Source organism: Myotis myotis, unplaced genomic scaffold, assembly GCF_014108235.1.
Source record: "Myotis myotis isolate mMyoMyo1 unplaced genomic scaffold, mMyoMyo1.p scaffold_m19_p_2, whole genome shotgun sequence".
In the NCBI taxonomy this organism is placed as follows: Eukaryota; Metazoa; Chordata; class Mammalia; order Chiroptera; family Vespertilionidae; genus Myotis; species Myotis myotis.
The window spans coordinates 16,482,791-16,498,940 of record NW_023416324.1 but is presented as its reverse complement, the minus strand read 5'-3'; the positions used below and the strand labels follow the sequence as shown (position 1 = coordinate 16,498,940).

Below are 16,150 nucleotides of genomic sequence, written 5' to 3'. Positions count from 1 at the left end.
GGTTTTCTGTGCTAAGTGTCCTCTAGGGCCCAGTGGTTCAGCCTCCCCAATTACCTGAGGAGGACACTCTTGGTGCACCCCCTTGTGGTCTTTGTGCACAGTCTTGTTGTAGTTAAGCCTTGATTGTTGTAGGTATCACTGGGAGGAATTGGCCTCCAGGCCAATTGGCTGTGAGAATCAGCTGTGTCTGCAGTGGGAGAACTTCTGTGCTGGAGACACCCCTCTGGGGCAAGACTTGCTTCAATGGGGCTTTGGTGCTCACTGAGTCTGCACCCTGAGTGTGTCCTTTATGTTTCCATGGAACTGTAAACTGGATGGTCCCACTCTGACCTCTGGGCTTCCTGGCTCCTGGATTTCTAGGGAGGTGCTAATCTAGCCTTTGCCTGAGGCTATCCAGCAAAAGCCTCCCTGCAGGGCTTGGGCGGGGCGGGTTCCGGGGGATCAACAGGGTGGGGCTAGCAGTTATGGCTGCTCTCAGTCCTGCCCTGAGAGGCTTTGCTTCTCAATGTCCCGGTAATCGCTGCAAGCCCCTCGGAGAGAAAGCTGCCCTCGAGTTCCGACCGCTGCCAGACAGTCCCGCTTCTCCCATATAAGTCTGGGTCCCTAGAGACTTGCCCGGACCTGGAGCTCAGAGCCTGAGACTCCCTCCCGATTGAAAACGACAACCGTGCCCTCAGCCGCCAGCCCGCTCCACACGCACCTCCGCACCTTAGTATTTTACTTCCGCACTGTGCCTCCTCTGAGTCTCAGTATGCTTTTCTTTTTCCTTCTAGTTGTAGAATTTCCACTCAGCCAGCCTTCCTGTGGTTCTGGGTGATGTCTGTTCTGTTTTTTAGTTGTATTTTTGAAGTGGTTGTGGGAGGCAGCAATCTCCGGTGTTTACCTATGCCGCCATCTTGGTCCCCCCCTCCTCCTATTTTTTCTTTATCCTCACCTGAGGATATGTTTATTGATTTGAGAGAGAGAGAGAAACATCCATGTGAGAGAAACATGGATCTGTTGCCTCCTGTACACAGCCCGACCAGGAATTGAACCCAGAACTTTTTTGATGTATAGGGCAATGCTCCAAGCAATTGAGCCACCTGGCCAGGGCAAACCTAGATTTTATAGTTTTTCTCACAGCTAAAGACATTTCAAAAGACTTATTTCTATTAGTATAGTATATAATAAATTTTATCCAGATTACTCTGGAGAGCTCATTGATATATAGATATATAGAATTTTGACTTTAAAAATGGATGAAATAGAGTAAAAATCTTTCTATATTACTGGAAGCAATGCATTTCTAGAATATTCATATTGAAGTATACCATATGTCAGGCAATAATGTTATTGGAGAAATGTATGGATGGCCTTTCTCTGTTGCTAGTGGGAGTGGGGTTCTTGGAGTATTGGTGGAATAAGAATTTCCGGAGGCCCCCACAGGAGGATGAGACGTGTTAGAAAGCTTTGTGTGGAATTATAGCCTTCAGTTTGAAAAGTTACATTTCCCTTAAACCAGTCCTGAAAGAGGTGCAGCTGAGGATTCATCAGAGCTAGAAGCAAAGCCAATGTCCAGGGTTTCTGTTCCATGGTGGAGCTGGGTCTGGTGTAGCATAAGATTAGTCACAGTTCATCAGTCCATTGTGTGGGTGAATGTATGGGAGTGTGCCACCTGCAATAAGAGAGCCAGGAGCCCAATGCAAAAGAGTGCAAGAGAGAGGGAACTTCTTTGTTTAGGAGATTATGTATCACAAATATTCCTGCCCTTGCAGTGGCCATGCCTACTCTGGCCAATGTCCTGTTCCCAGGTGTGACTGACAGACAAGTACCTTCCCTATTTCATCCAGACTTTAATAGGCATGCGTCTATTTGGTTTTCCCTTTGCTCCTATCCAGTTAATTCATGACTGGGTTTATTACAGTGGTATCAATAGCACCTACAGAAAATATTGTGCTTCTTGTAGAAATGTTCACTTCACAGATTAAAGGAAAATGAAGATAAAGTTTTGGAGGCTGTGAGTTCTATGGAGTCTGGATCTTCACACATTAGAGAAATTCTTGTTTTGTAACTGACAAGTTAAAAACAAAAGAGAGGTTCATCCAAGGAGGGTTGGAAGGAATGTAGTAGAACTGTTGGATTATTATATTAAGCTTACTTTGACACATTTAATTCAGGTTAACTCCTTTCTTCTCAATACTTTTTACTGTGGTTTTAGAATTTTTCCTGTGGAACACATCTTCCTATTTTAAAGAAAGCTTGTGGGGAAAAGTTTATGTTAATTTTTTATTAAAGATTTAATAAACAACTTGAAAGGGTGATTTTTCAAGAAGTAATATTAGAAACTGTAAAAACAATTCTTTAGAGAATCTGTTCTGGATAAAATATTTTTCCTATTAAAAATTTGGTACAGCCTAAGTGTATTTCAAATATTTTTTCTCAGTAAATTCTATAGTGTTCTGTTAACACATTGGGGACGGATCATGAGAATTCTCGCTTTTACAAAGTATCATACTCTAAAAAGATATTAGCTTGTAAGAACATGTAATAAATAACTTCAGAATGCAATGGGTATTTAATTTTAAAGTGTGCATTTAACATTTATGTAAAACATTTTTTGTACTCGTTCAATAGAAACTTATCTACCCACTGGGTAAAGCTAGCGATAAAACTACTGGTCCGCAGTGTGTTAAGTGTAAAGTTACTATAAATATTCCTACAGCTGACAGTACCATGATATGTTATCAGTCATGCCTCCCAAATAAAGAAGCTAGAAGAATTCATCAACTTTACCAGAGTCAGTTGGCCAAGCTGTTTATTTATATGGAAGGAGTTGTCCAGCATGGTGATGGGTTTTGCCTCTCTGCAGAAAGTCCATCAGGGAAGGTACAGTTGGTTGCAATATTGTTTGGGCACAGAAATGTGATTTGTGCTGTTGCATGAATTATGAGAGCTAAAAGGTCCTCTTAAAGTCACTCTAAATAAGCCTTAAGGGATGTCTGCTCAATGCAGAGCTACTGGATATTTGTGTTTATTTTAGCAGGACTCTAAGTAAATATGTTAGTAGATATGTTAGATGTTTTTTAAAAGGTGGCAAATAAAAAATGGTTGCCATCAGCTGATGAGATTTTGGTGAATTTCTGAAAGATAAGAAACAGATTGCATCAGTAGAGAAACTAGGAGTAGAGATCACAGCTGAAAGTATGTATAGAAGTTTCAGAAATGTACTAATCTTTAAGTCAGGGGTCCTCAAACTCTTTAAACAGGGGGCCAGTTCACTGTCCCTCAGACCGTTGGAGGGCCGGACTATAGTTTTAAAAAAAACTATGAACAAATTCCTATGCACACTGCACATATCTTATTTTGAAGTAAAAAAACAAAACGGTAACAAATACAATATTTGTATTTGCATGTGGCCCGCGGGCCGTAGTTTGAGGACCCCTGCAAGTAAACAAAAATGAAGAATGGAAGGGTGCCTATTCATCAAATTTCCTGGCCCTTGCTCTCAATTTTGATCATCTGGTGTGTGTCCCCTGGATAAAGCCCAGAGAAAAGTTTTCCAAACATTGAACCATCTGCCTGGAGAGGGCATAAATTTCCTTCTAGCAGTGGTTCTCAACCTTCCTAGTGCCGCGACCCTTTAATGCAGTTCCTCATGTTGTGGTGACCCCCAACCATAAAATTATTTTCGTGGCTACTTCATAACTGTAATTTTGCTACTGTTATGAATCGTAATGTAAATATCTGATATGCAGGATGTATTTTCATTGTTACAAATTGAACATAATTAAAGCATAGTGACTAATCACAAAAACAATATGTAATTATATATGTGTTTTCCGATGGTCTTAGGCGACCCCTATGAAAGGGGTCATGTCATTCTTTTGCCTGAAGCACCCATTGCCTTCCTAAACTCTATTGTATTTTACAAGGTTGTGTGATCTGGCCCTTTGCCTACTTCTCAGGCCTCATTTCCAACTCCTCATTCACTTGCTAACATTGGCCTTTTTGCTATTTTCAGACATGCCTAGATGTTATCCTTTCAGTTTCTTCACACTTACTAGTTCCTTCTGAAAGCCCTCCTTCACATCTTCTCTTTTAAAAAAAATATATTTTTATTGATTTCAGAGAGTAAGGGAGAGGGAGAGAAAGATAGGAACATCAATGATGAGAGAGACTCATTGATCGGCTGTCTCCTGCAAGCCCCATACTGGGGCTCAAGCCCACAACCCAGGCATGTGCCCTGACTGGAATTGAACCGTGACCTCCTGGTTCATAGGTCGACGCTCAACCACTGAGACACGCTGGCTGGAGCTATATTTTTATAGCTCTTTCTTTTTCATTATTCAGATCTCTGATGAAATGTTACCACATCAGGGAAAAATCACCTTATCTAAAATAGCATCCCTAGTTTGGCCAGTGTGACTCAGTGGTTGAACATCCACCTATGAATCGGGAGGTCACAGTTGGATTCCTGGTCAGGGCACATGCCCAGGTTGCAGGCTCGATCCTCATTAGGGGGTGTGTAGGAGTCAGTGAGTATCATCATTGATGTTTCTATCCGTCTCTCCCTCTCCCTTCTTCTCTGAAATCAATAAAAATAAAATTTTAAAAATCAAATAAAATAGCCCTAGCTGGTTTGGCTCAGTGGATAGAGTGTCGGCCTGCGGACCGAAGGGTCCCAGGTTCGATTTCGGTCAAGGGCATATACTTCGGTTGCAGGCTCCCCCCACACCCTTAGGGCACGTGCAGGAGGCAACCAATCGGTGTGTTTCTCTTACATTTATCTTTCTCTCTGTCTTCCCCTCTCTTCCACTCTCCCTAAAAATCAATGGAAAAATATCCTCGGGTGAGGATTAACCCCTCCCCCCCAAAAATAAAAAGAAAGAAAGAAAATAGCTTCCCTGTGTGGAAAGGCTGGCCCGAGCCATATAAGGTGGCCCACAAAATCATTTGGTCTAGCCCTGCCAAGGCATTGGGGGTGAGTTAATTAAATGTTTGACCAAATACAGCAGGCTAATTTTTAAGTTGATAATTTTGTATGGCTTACGAATGATGTTGTAAATATCCAGATGGCCCTCGGCAGAAGAAAGGTTCCCTACTCATGCTGTAGTTACTCTCTATTCTTTACTTTGTTTTATTTTTCATAGTACTGGTTATCTTGTGAAATTATTACCTTACGTATCTGTTTATCTTTCTATTAGAATATGTTTCCTTGAGTCTGGGGACTTTGCTCATTACTAAATTCCCAGTATCTAAACTAGTGCCTGGCATATAGTAGACACTCAGTAAATATTTTATAAATGAATGAGTGAATTTTGACGTTAGAGAAAGAAGCAAGAATAGACTGAAGCAATTATAGACTAGGGATTCATATCCAGAAAGCCAGTTAACTGCAGATACTGCCTAACAGCATAATTCACCCCTCTTCTATAGGCACTGGAAGTGGGTATATACACTAAGTGGCCAGATTATTATGACCACCCCAACAGTACAATGAAGTGAATTAGTTATGCAAGCAATAATAATAATAAAACCTTGAGAGTATTTGCTTAGGAAGTTTTCAATATTCAGTATTTTTGAAAGTGTCAATGAAGTACTGATGGGGTGGTCATAATAATCTGGCTGGTTATAATAATCTGGCCACTCAACATATAACTAGAACCTGCATATAACAACAGATGAACAAAGATTCTCATCCACTCTGAGAAAAAACTGTTTAGTTGAAACTTCCAAAATACAAATATGAACGAATAACCTAGATTAATTAGTCATTTGAGAAAAATTAATACTATGAGAGATAGCAAATGCAACCGAAACTAAGGAAATAATGAATAGTATAAACTGAAGGAAAATTTAAAGATAAGAATTATCAGTAATTTCAGAAGAAATAAGAAATGTAAATATTGAAATTTTAAAAATAAAAAAGAGACTGAATTAATAAGTATGAAGATTGAGCTGAAGGAGTTTCTCAAATCAGATGCAGAGGATGTCAACAATAATGGCAGAGAAAGAACCTCTGAAAACTTTCTCCTAAGAGCAATGAGAACACTGACAAAAATAGAACAACTTTTTCCAGAACTATGAGAATTAACCAAAGGCTTGCAGCAATCTGGGAACATTTACTCAAGAAAAATGGCTGAATTTCAGCAAAAACAGTATACTTTGTAGAGTTTTAACTTGCTTTGTTTCTATTCCCCTCTCTCCAGCTCCACAGTAGCCTTGAAAACCAACTGCCCCAATCATGGTGAAAACTAGCAGCCTCCAGAAGCCACTGGAAGGGGCAGAACAAGATTGGAACTCCTTCAAAGCCCCATTCCCAGGGAATTGTCATTACTTGACCTGTTTGGTGGTTCCTTGAAAGACATTCACAAGACTGTCTGTATTTGACCTGATGTGGAGCTCATCCTGTACAAATAGCCTTTTGCCCATCAGAGTATTCATTGGAAACAGAGGCAGTTGTTGAACATCTTGGCTGCCTGTGATAGTGAATAACAGTTGGGACAAACAACAAGCTAACCAAAAAGCTTAAAAGGAATAGCTGAGGAATGAGATAGCCATTAGGGGATTTGAGAAGCTCTGATATATTCCTGGGAAATCTGAAAGATGTATATGCGTGGGGCTGTGTGCATGTTCAGGAAAGACCTGAGAAGGCCTAAGCTGTCAGTTCTGGTTCATCTTTAAGCTCTGTGCAAGCAGGTAGTGAAGACTAAGGCAGATTTGTAAATTGACTGGCCGAGTGTTAAGTATGTGCCCTGATATACATACAGAGCCCAGCAGTCTAGACTGGAAGATTTTCTAAGGAAATCTGTCTAATCAGTAGCTCATCATTAATACTAATAGCAGAGACCTCAGTGGCCACATGTGACAAAGAATCCAGACTGCAGAATTAGATTCTTTATTTCCCTCTCCCTTTTCATTTTTCTTACCACTACTTAAATAATAAGTTACTGGTTATCTGTCTCTTCCCTCTGATTAGAATATCCACGCAGTGAGAGCCAGGGACTTTGTCTTTTTGCACAGGGCTTTATCTCCAGTGCTTATGAAATAACTACACACTATACAAATAATTTTGACAATCTGGATGAAGTGGCTATTTTATTTTATTTGTTTTTATTTTGTTTTATTTTTTAGATTTTCAAGTTCTATTCATTACTATCTCTTATTCCCATGACACTATTTTATTAAAGTTAAGCCACACATTTAAAAAATACTTAGGCCCAGTCATAAGATGGAGAAATTATTTGCTAAAATTTTATTTGGGCAGGTGTGGTGAATAATTCTTTGAAGTTTTAAAATATGCATTGATTGATCTAATTAGTTGGTGTTTATTTCTACAGGCACATGTGGTCATACTAAAAATGTGATTTGTAATTGCAATGACTTGGTTATCCCCTTTAATAATGGTTATTTTCTCAAGCATGAAGTGGCTATTTTAGAAAAACATTAACAGATTTGATGCCAGAAGAGAGAAATTTAATAGACTGATAACATTGAAGAAATTAAAGTTGTCTTAAGGACTGCTCCACAAACACCTTGAGACCCAGATATTTTCATAGGTATGCTATTTCAAATACCCAAGGAAGAGATACGTATGTCTCTTCTAAAGCAGTGATTTTTCAGCCTTTTTTCATCTCATGGCAGTAATTACTAAAATTCTCCGGCATACCAAAAATGTATTATATTTTTTGCCAATCTGACAAAAATAATTTATTTTGTTAAATTAATTTTTTGAGAGAGAGAGAGAAAGAAATACTGACTTGTTCCACTTATTTATGCATTCATTGGTTGATTCTTGTATGTGCGCTAACCAGCGATCAAACCCACAATCTTGGCGTATCAGGACGATAACCAACTGAGCTACCAAGCCAGAGCAAAAATAGGTATAATTTTGATTCATTCACATTGGATGGCTATTATTTGTTTTGGCTGTTTTCATTTTTTAATTTTACAATTTAAGGGAAAAGAGGTCAATGCCCTTTACTAGTCAGGTATTACATGTTTTAAAAATTCTTGCAGCACACTGGTTGAGCATGGATAAAGAAAAAAGTTTACAATTCTTTTAAGAAAGCTAATGAAATATTGATTGTAAACTTTCTAGGCAGCATGAAACAGGAAAATATGAAAAAATTTTACAAATATTAATGTAGCTTCAATTCAGTACTAGCAAATGGAATTCAACAGTACATGAAAATAATCTTCAGCCCCAGGGTTTCAGCTCTGAAATAAATGCATATGTGGTTCAGTATTAGGAAATCTATATACATGTTCTATTAATAGGTGAGAGAAAACCACATGATCATTTTTTTGATGCCAAAAAAGCATTTGACCTAATTAATATCAATTCCTGATAAGCATTCTCTGTGTAATTAAAATTGATGAATTCTTATTTCACATGATTAAGAAAAATTTTATTTCAAACCAAAACCATTGTCATGCTTAGCGAGTGGTATGCTAGAAGTATTTTTATTAATGTAAGGAACAAGAAAAGGATGCCCAACGTTTAGCACTGTTACATAATATTATAGTGAAGGTGTAAGTCAATATCCAAGATTAATATTGGGGAGAGAGGAAGCAAAATTTTTGTGCAGCAGGGGACAATATATACATGAAACTCAAGAATCAACCATTTTACTGTTCTCGTTGTTAGAAACAATAAGAGACTTTGGTAACGTGGCTCTTTACAAAATTAATGTACCAGAATCATCAGCTTTCCTATATATAAAAAGCAGCTTCTTTAGAAAATATAACGAAAAATATAAGAAACAAAAAGATAAGATACCAACATAAGTAAATGGAGAGGCTCTACTAAGAGACATTTTAAAAAGATTAACTGGAAATACTGTGCTCTTAGGAGAGCTCAATATTGTAAACTTATTGGTTTTCCCTAAATTATTTTATGTACTTAATGCAATTTAAATTAAAATATTGTTAGTTTTTTAAAACTTGACAACATTACTGTGAAGTTCATTTGGAAAGCATAAAATGTGAGAAAGAAGAAGGAAGAAGAGAAGCTAGCCTTTCAAGTATTAAAACACATGAAAAAAAACACCTCTACGGTATGTTAGGAAATTATAATATTTCAAGTTGGTTTCCGAGGAAGTACCAAATAGACTCTGAAACAAATAGACTAATAACAAAATCTAGAAATTGCATATATATATAAATATGTGTGTGTATATATATATATATATATATATATATATATATGGATTTATGCATTATAAAATTGGCATTTCAAGTAATTGGAGAAAATGGCAAGATTTAGTAAATGGTATTAGGACAAGTGGTTAAGTATTTGGTGGATCAGTCAAATAACACCTAACACTTATGTATCAGGGCAGCTATCATAAACTCTTTATATTTATTAATATATTTAATTCTCCCAACAACTTTGTGAGATACTGTTTTACCCCCATTTTATAGATGGGGAGATTGATGCAGAGTCACACAGCAATTAAGTGGCAGAAAGTGGGATTCAAGTATAGGCATTCTGGTTCCATGGTATGTTCTCTTAATCACTGTGCTATTATTGTCTCTAAGCATATATGTAAATGTAAGTAATAGAGCCATCAAAGTTATAGAAGGGTGAATCATTATTTATAAGTTGGTCTTGTGGAAGCCTAAAAAACGGCACAAAACCTAAAAACTACAAAGGAAAAAATTTGGCAAATTTTATTTCCTAAAAATCATAACTTCTATTTGGCAACATATGCCATAAACAAAGTCAAAAGACAAATGACAAGGAGAGAGAAAATGTATAAGTGAAAAGGCTAATTTCCATAATTTACAGTGAATTGATACCAAATATTAAGAAAACGATCAGCAACCCTATAGTAATTGGCAAAAGATGACTAGGCAGTTTATCAGAAATAAGAGTCAAACAACTGAAAACACTTATTTTTATTTATAATTAGTGATATAAAGCATGCAGTTTGGAATCATCTTTTACTTATTGCATTAGGCAAAACTTAAAAGATTGATGGTACTTGGTACTAGTTGAGGCACAAGGAAGTGTGCACTAATTGTTGCAGTCTTTTTCTGTAGATTTTCAGGGTTCCTTCAGTCTGACAGATCTATTAGGGGTTGGTAGAATTACTTAGGAAGAAGAAAAAGTACACATATATATATGTATTTTTTATATGTAAGGATTAAAGGGCTTACCCTGTGGGTGAAGAAAGCAATTTTCAGGTACCCCAAAAGGAATGTAGTACAGATGGGACATTCAGTCAGCATCATCTAATCTAGCAGAAAATGCAAATAAGGTGTGGACTGAGGAAAGACCATTGTGAAAACTCAGTTATGACTTCATAGAAAAATTTTGAAGATTTAAATTTTAATAAAGTCAAATTTATTCCTTTTTCTCTTTTATGAATTTGCTGTGGTGTCATACCTAAGAAATCCACTGAACTGTGAATGCCTTATGGAAATGGTCCTGATTTATTCTTCCACTCCCAGTGCTTAGTAAGACACTTATGAAAGCAAAGGGGACTAATATTTTTAGGGTACCTCTACTATGTGTTAGGCACTGTGCATGGTACTAGACTCTTTTCCCAAGTATTCATTAATTGAATTAAAATAAAATAAAATGAATCTAGCCCTACCTGGTTTGGCTCAGTGGATAGAGTGTCGGCCTGTGGACTGAAGGGTCCTGGATTCAGTTCCAGTCAAGGGCACATGCCTGGGTTGCAGGCTTGAATCCCCAGTAGGGGACATGCAGGAGGCAGCCAATCAGTGATTCTCATCATTGATGTTTCTATCACTCCCTCCCTCTCCTTTCCTATCTGAAATCAATAAAAATATATTTAAAAAAATAAATAAAATGAATCTATATTTACAAGAGAATCTAAAACTGACTTGCCCAAGGTTTTATAGCTGGTAGGTAATAGAGCTAAATGCTTTTGACTCTGAATCCCACCTCTTTCCCTTAGACTGATTTGCCTCATTACATAGTAAGCTCCTATTCAGTGCATTTGGAATGATTGACTATAAAAATGTGATCACAAACTTAGAAACGTTTCATAAAGCAAGTTTGATTAACACATTTTTGCACCCTTTTGGTATTATGCCTATAAGCCATTTAAATATTTTTTAAAGAAAACAGTGCTGCTCATATAATATTATTCTGAAGTAGATTTTCAGAAGTGTTTCAGAGATAGTACAGAGAGTTTCCATGTACCCCTTACCCAGTTTCCCCTCTTGTTAATATTTTTTGTGTGTTTTTAAATCCTCACCCCAGGATATATATTTAGAGGAAGGGAGAGAGAGAGAGACAACAATGTGAGAGAGAAACATCGATAGGTTGCCTCCTGTACTCGCCCCGACTGGGAATCAAACCCACAACCTCCTAGTGTACAGGACGACATTCCAACCAACTGAGCCACCCAGGGAGGGCTTACATAACTATGGTACATTTGTCAAAACTAAGAAACCAATATTGGGACATTACTATTAACTAAATCCAGGCTTCACAAACTTTAGCTTTCACTATTTTTTTCACTAATGTCCTTTTTCTCTTCCAAGATCCAACTCAGGATACCACATTGCACTCTATAGATATAAAAAAATGACTTTGTGAAAGAAATAAAAAATAAATACTTCACTCAAAATAGAAAAATATGAATTTCAGTCTTGAGGCATAGTTTGCCTAAGATTATTAGTTAAGATCAACTAGAAAAGAGGACTTGTGTATCTTTCAGGTTTAACTCCATTAAGCAGTCTTCTTTTTTTTCCCCTAAGCAAAACAACAAATAGTATAGTGGTTGTATTCTGATTTTAAGTGCTGTTTTTTTAATAGTAGTACAGGTGCTCCTCAACTTGCGATGCAGCCGCAATAAACCCATCATAGGTTGAAACCCATCATAAGTTGAAAATATCATAAATCATTTTCTAGTAATATAAGTAAAAAATGTACTTAATATACCTAACCTATAACATCATAGTTAAGTCTTGCTTACCTTAAACGTGTTGAGAACACAATATCTCAAAAACACTGGCAACACACTATATATTTAGAGTATTGGTTCTTTACCCTTGTGACTGTGTGCCTGACTGGGAGCTACTGCTACCCAGCATCATAAGAGAGTTTTGTACCACATATTACTAGCCTGGAAGAAGATCAAAATTCAAAGTACGGTTTCTACTGAATGTGTATTGCTTTTGCACCATCATAAAGTTGAAAAAGCGTAAGTCAAAACAGTCGTAAGTCAGGGACTATACTTGAGTTTGTTCTCAAGGCATTATTAGATCAGCAAGGCTTCTCACGATCCATGAAATAATACCTCGGACTGCCAGTGTTATTACTGTTCGCTGGGAATTTCTTCCACTACACATTTAGGGTTCGGCTCAGAGCAAAAGCATGAGAATGCTAACTTTGTAGTTATGTGACAGTTCAGTTAGGCAAACTGTCCAATTATTTGGAAAGTTTTTGAGTGTTTTATTTTTACCCTATTAATGTGTGGAAGCATTTTTACAGCGGTATGTATAATCATGTTTTGTCTTATTTATGTATTTTTCTTCATTCCCCACCTTTGTTTTCAGCTTGTGTATTTCTTCAGTGGCCAGATGGCCAACAAACCAAAGCAGAGAGGTAATAGCAAAACGAGTGAAAAACTCAATAAACTTCTATACTATTTGTATTAATTTTCTGTGACTGCCATAATAAATTACCACAAATTTGGAGGTTTGAAACATCAGAAATTTATTATTCTCTTGCAATTCTGGAGGCCAGAAGTCTGAAATCAAGGCAAAGCTGCACTTTCTTCATAGCCTCTAAGGGGAGAATCTGTTCCTTGCTTCTTCCAGCTTCTGGTGACTGCTGGAAGTCTGGCCATATCCTCCAACCTCTGCCTCCATCTTTGTATCACCTTCTCTCTGTATGTGTTAGCTAATTTCCCCTCCACCTTACTCTTATAAGGACATGAGGTGGCACTTACGACCTACCTAGGTAATCAAGGATAATCTAATCTCAAAATCCTTAATTTAATCCTGCAAAGACTCTTTTCTAAATAAAGTAACAATCAGCAGTTCTGGGAATTAGGATGTAAATCAATCAATCCTTCCTTCCTTCCTTCCTTCCTTCCTTCCTTCCTTCCTTCCTTCCTTCCTTCCTTCCTTCCTTCCTTCCTTCCCTCCCTCCCTCCCTCCCTTTCTTCCCTTTCTTCCCTTTCTTTTTAATTTAAAACTTTACCCTACCAAAATAGTTATGGCAATGTAAAGTACAGCATAAAAAACATGTAGTCAATAATATTGTAATAACTATGTATGGTGCCAGTTGAATACTGGAAATATCAGAGGGAACAGTTTGTAAAGTATGTGAGTGTCTAACCACTATGCTGCACATCTAAAACTAATACAAAATAATATTGAATGTAAATAGTAACTGACAAATTTTAAAAATAAACAAAAACCTTTAACCTACTAATAAGTGAGGGAAAATAAAGGCTTCTAACCTCTAAGTAAGCAGTATCAGTGCTGTGATCTCTTACTATAAATATAATATTAAAATTTGAAATAAAGTTTATCACTTCTTGCTTTTTTTGGATAACACAAACTTCAAAATGATGTTTTTCAAATCAGTTAACAAAACCTTGTAAAGAATTAAATTTGTGACTTAAGGCATCCCTGGTGAGAAATGAGAAAAGTGAAGATTTTAATTTTTTGTGCCTCTAAATATATTAAAGGTTCTTAAAGAACTAGTTTAAGTAAATATTTAGAGGAATCAAGAGCCTGGAAATTGTGTTTGATTGAATGAATATTTATTTAATGCCCGCCATGTGCTATCAGATACTAAAAAGAAGAAGGTGGGCTCTGCCATTGTCAGTTTAGGATCAAGATTCCACAGAATCTTAGAAACAAGGGAAAATTAATTTTAGCAGAATTAACTGCCAGTTATAGAGACTACACAGTAAAGGTCAGAGGAGTAAGTAGTTTTGAAAAATTCTAAATTAACTAATAATGAAGCAGGAAAATCTTTCTCTAATAACTTTGAGGCTTTAGTAGGTTTGGAGATACTTTGTTTTTCTAAAATATGCTTTTATCTCTGACTAGAAATGGTAAAAATTTATTTTCATATATTTTGTGATTAAAATTACCTGTTCCATTAACAGATCAAAGCCTGTACATTAGAAATTAAAGATTTATGGTTGTAAAGAGAAAGCAAATTGTTATTTTTGCTAGACTGTACAGGAAGTTAAAAAGTAGCATAAAAAATAATCTTATTTTAGGATTTTCAGTAAGTCTTAAAGTGCCAGATAACACATTTAAAAAGAAGTTTTAAGTTTAAGAACATGTTACTATATCACGAAGTCAAAGTAATATAACAGAATAGTTGGAGAATTAATGAAGGAAGGGGAATAAATAGCCTAAGGTAATATTAGGAATGCATTTTTATTTTTTTTAGGTAAACTAGGATGTTTAATTTTAAGAGAACCCTCTTTCAACAAGATCATTCAATTCTAAAAATGGTGGCATTCTTTTAAACTTTCCTTTTTTCAGAAGCAGCAGTTATATTGGGTTAATCTAAAAAATGTGAACCCCCTACTTTCATTTTTCTGCATAGGACCATGAGAATGGATTAGGTTATCTTTCACATTTCCAAGCAAAATTCAAACTCCAAAAAACAGCCCTTTGAGAGTAAACAAACAAGCAGAGAGCATTGCATTATTACCCTAATAAAGCTGTAGGTTTCATCACATGCACCAACAAATCTACTGGCTAGTTTTGCACTCTTTCACAGAATTTTACACCTATGATACCAAACACTGACATAGAAAACTCCCTAATAAGATAAAGGAGTGATTTTCAGTCAGTATACTGTTGCACACTGTTGGGACACAATTTTTTAAAACATGCAGTACCTGACTAGTCAGGGGCACTGACCTCTAGCCCCCTTAGATTGTCAAATTAAAAAAGAATGGGCCAAACGGGTTTGGCTCAGTGGATAGAGCGTCGGCCTGCGGACTGAAAGGTCCCAGGTTCGATTCCGGTCAAGGGCATGTACCTTGGTTGCCGCCACATCCCCAGTAGGAGGTGTGCAGGAGGCAGCTGGTCGATGTTTCTCTCTCATCGATGTTTCTAACTCTCTATCCCTCTCCCTTCCTCTCTGTAAAAAATCAATAAAATATATTTTTTAAAAAAGAATGGATCAAAATACCTATTTTTTGGTCAGATTGGCAAAACAGTACTTTTTGGTGTGCTGTAGAATTTTAGTAATTAGTTTATGTGTGCCATGAGATGAAAAAGGTTGAAAATCGCTGACATAAAGCCAAGACAAAAGCATCTATCTTAAGAGTAATGAGACACACCATCACTTTATAGTCTTCTAACGTTATTGCACTTTAACTTTTATAATATGACAATGCATTCATGAGACAATCAGCAGACTAGTTTTAACCAATTAAAGAACACTTTTAAGCAGACATGACTGTCCTAAATTGTTTATTAGGTAAGGATTTTACAAACATATTAGCGGTAACGGTGGAGCTGGAGAGCATTGCGCCTTCTCCAGGCCGTATGGCAAGAACCACCAGTAGTGTGGTGGGACTTGTGGCCCTTCCCAAGGCCATTCCTCTTGCGCCCGCACCTGTCAGCCCTCGCATCTTCCTGTGCTTGTGGGCTGTTTTGGTGATCCACTGGGTGTCAGGATTTCTTCTGATAGCTTTATGGGATGGATCAATGAGGATAACCTCAAAGAATTTGTACGTGGAATCTTCACCACTCCAGTAAGAATTCAGGACTCTCAGAGCTCCACTGCAACAGACTGAAGACTTCGAGCAAACTTTAGCTGCTTAACACTGATGGACAGGCTTGCCATAGGTCGCACCCTTAGGAACAGGGCGTTCGCGGCCACCACGGTGCACACGAATTCGTTATATGACATAGCCTTGCTTGGCCTTGTAGCCCAACCTGTGCGCTTTGTCGGGTGGGGAGGGGGGAGGGAGGAGGGGGGAGCTCCCCCCCCCCCCCCCCCCCCCCCCCCCGTGGAGCGCAGAGAGCTGGCGGTACTGCCAGCAGCGCACCTGAGAAGGAAGCGCTTTGCATCGGACTGCTGCTTCCTCCCTAGCTCCTGGATGTACTTGTAAGCTCGCCCATTTTGGTTTACCTAATGGCTTCAGCCAGACGGAAAGGAAGAGCCTCTCCAACAATCCTCTTTGGACTCCTCCTGGGAATG

The 16,150-nt window shown here is 37.6% G+C and overlaps 1 protein-coding gene across 6 annotated transcripts in view; it reads left to right on the top strand.

Annotated features, from left to right (window-relative positions):
- Positions 1-16,150, top strand: part of EYA3 (EYA transcriptional coactivator and phosphatase 3) — a 99,221-nt gene that overhangs the window by 13,316 nt on the left and 69,755 nt on the right. For 2 of the 6 annotated variants that reach the window (XM_036347437.1, XM_036347435.1), the window contains exon 1: positions 11,297-12,568. The exons of 1 other annotated variant lie outside the window; for it this stretch is intronic. In XM_036347437.1, the coding sequence (XP_036203330.1) occupies positions 12,433-12,568 (136 nt within the window). In that variant the 5' untranslated portion in view covers positions 11,297-12,432. Of the gene's footprint in view, positions 1-2,573; positions 2,866-7,929; positions 9,484-11,294; positions 12,569-16,150 lie in introns of those variants that run through there. 3 more of the 6 variants (XM_036347436.1, XM_036347442.1, XM_036347446.1) reach the window with 3 other exon arrangements.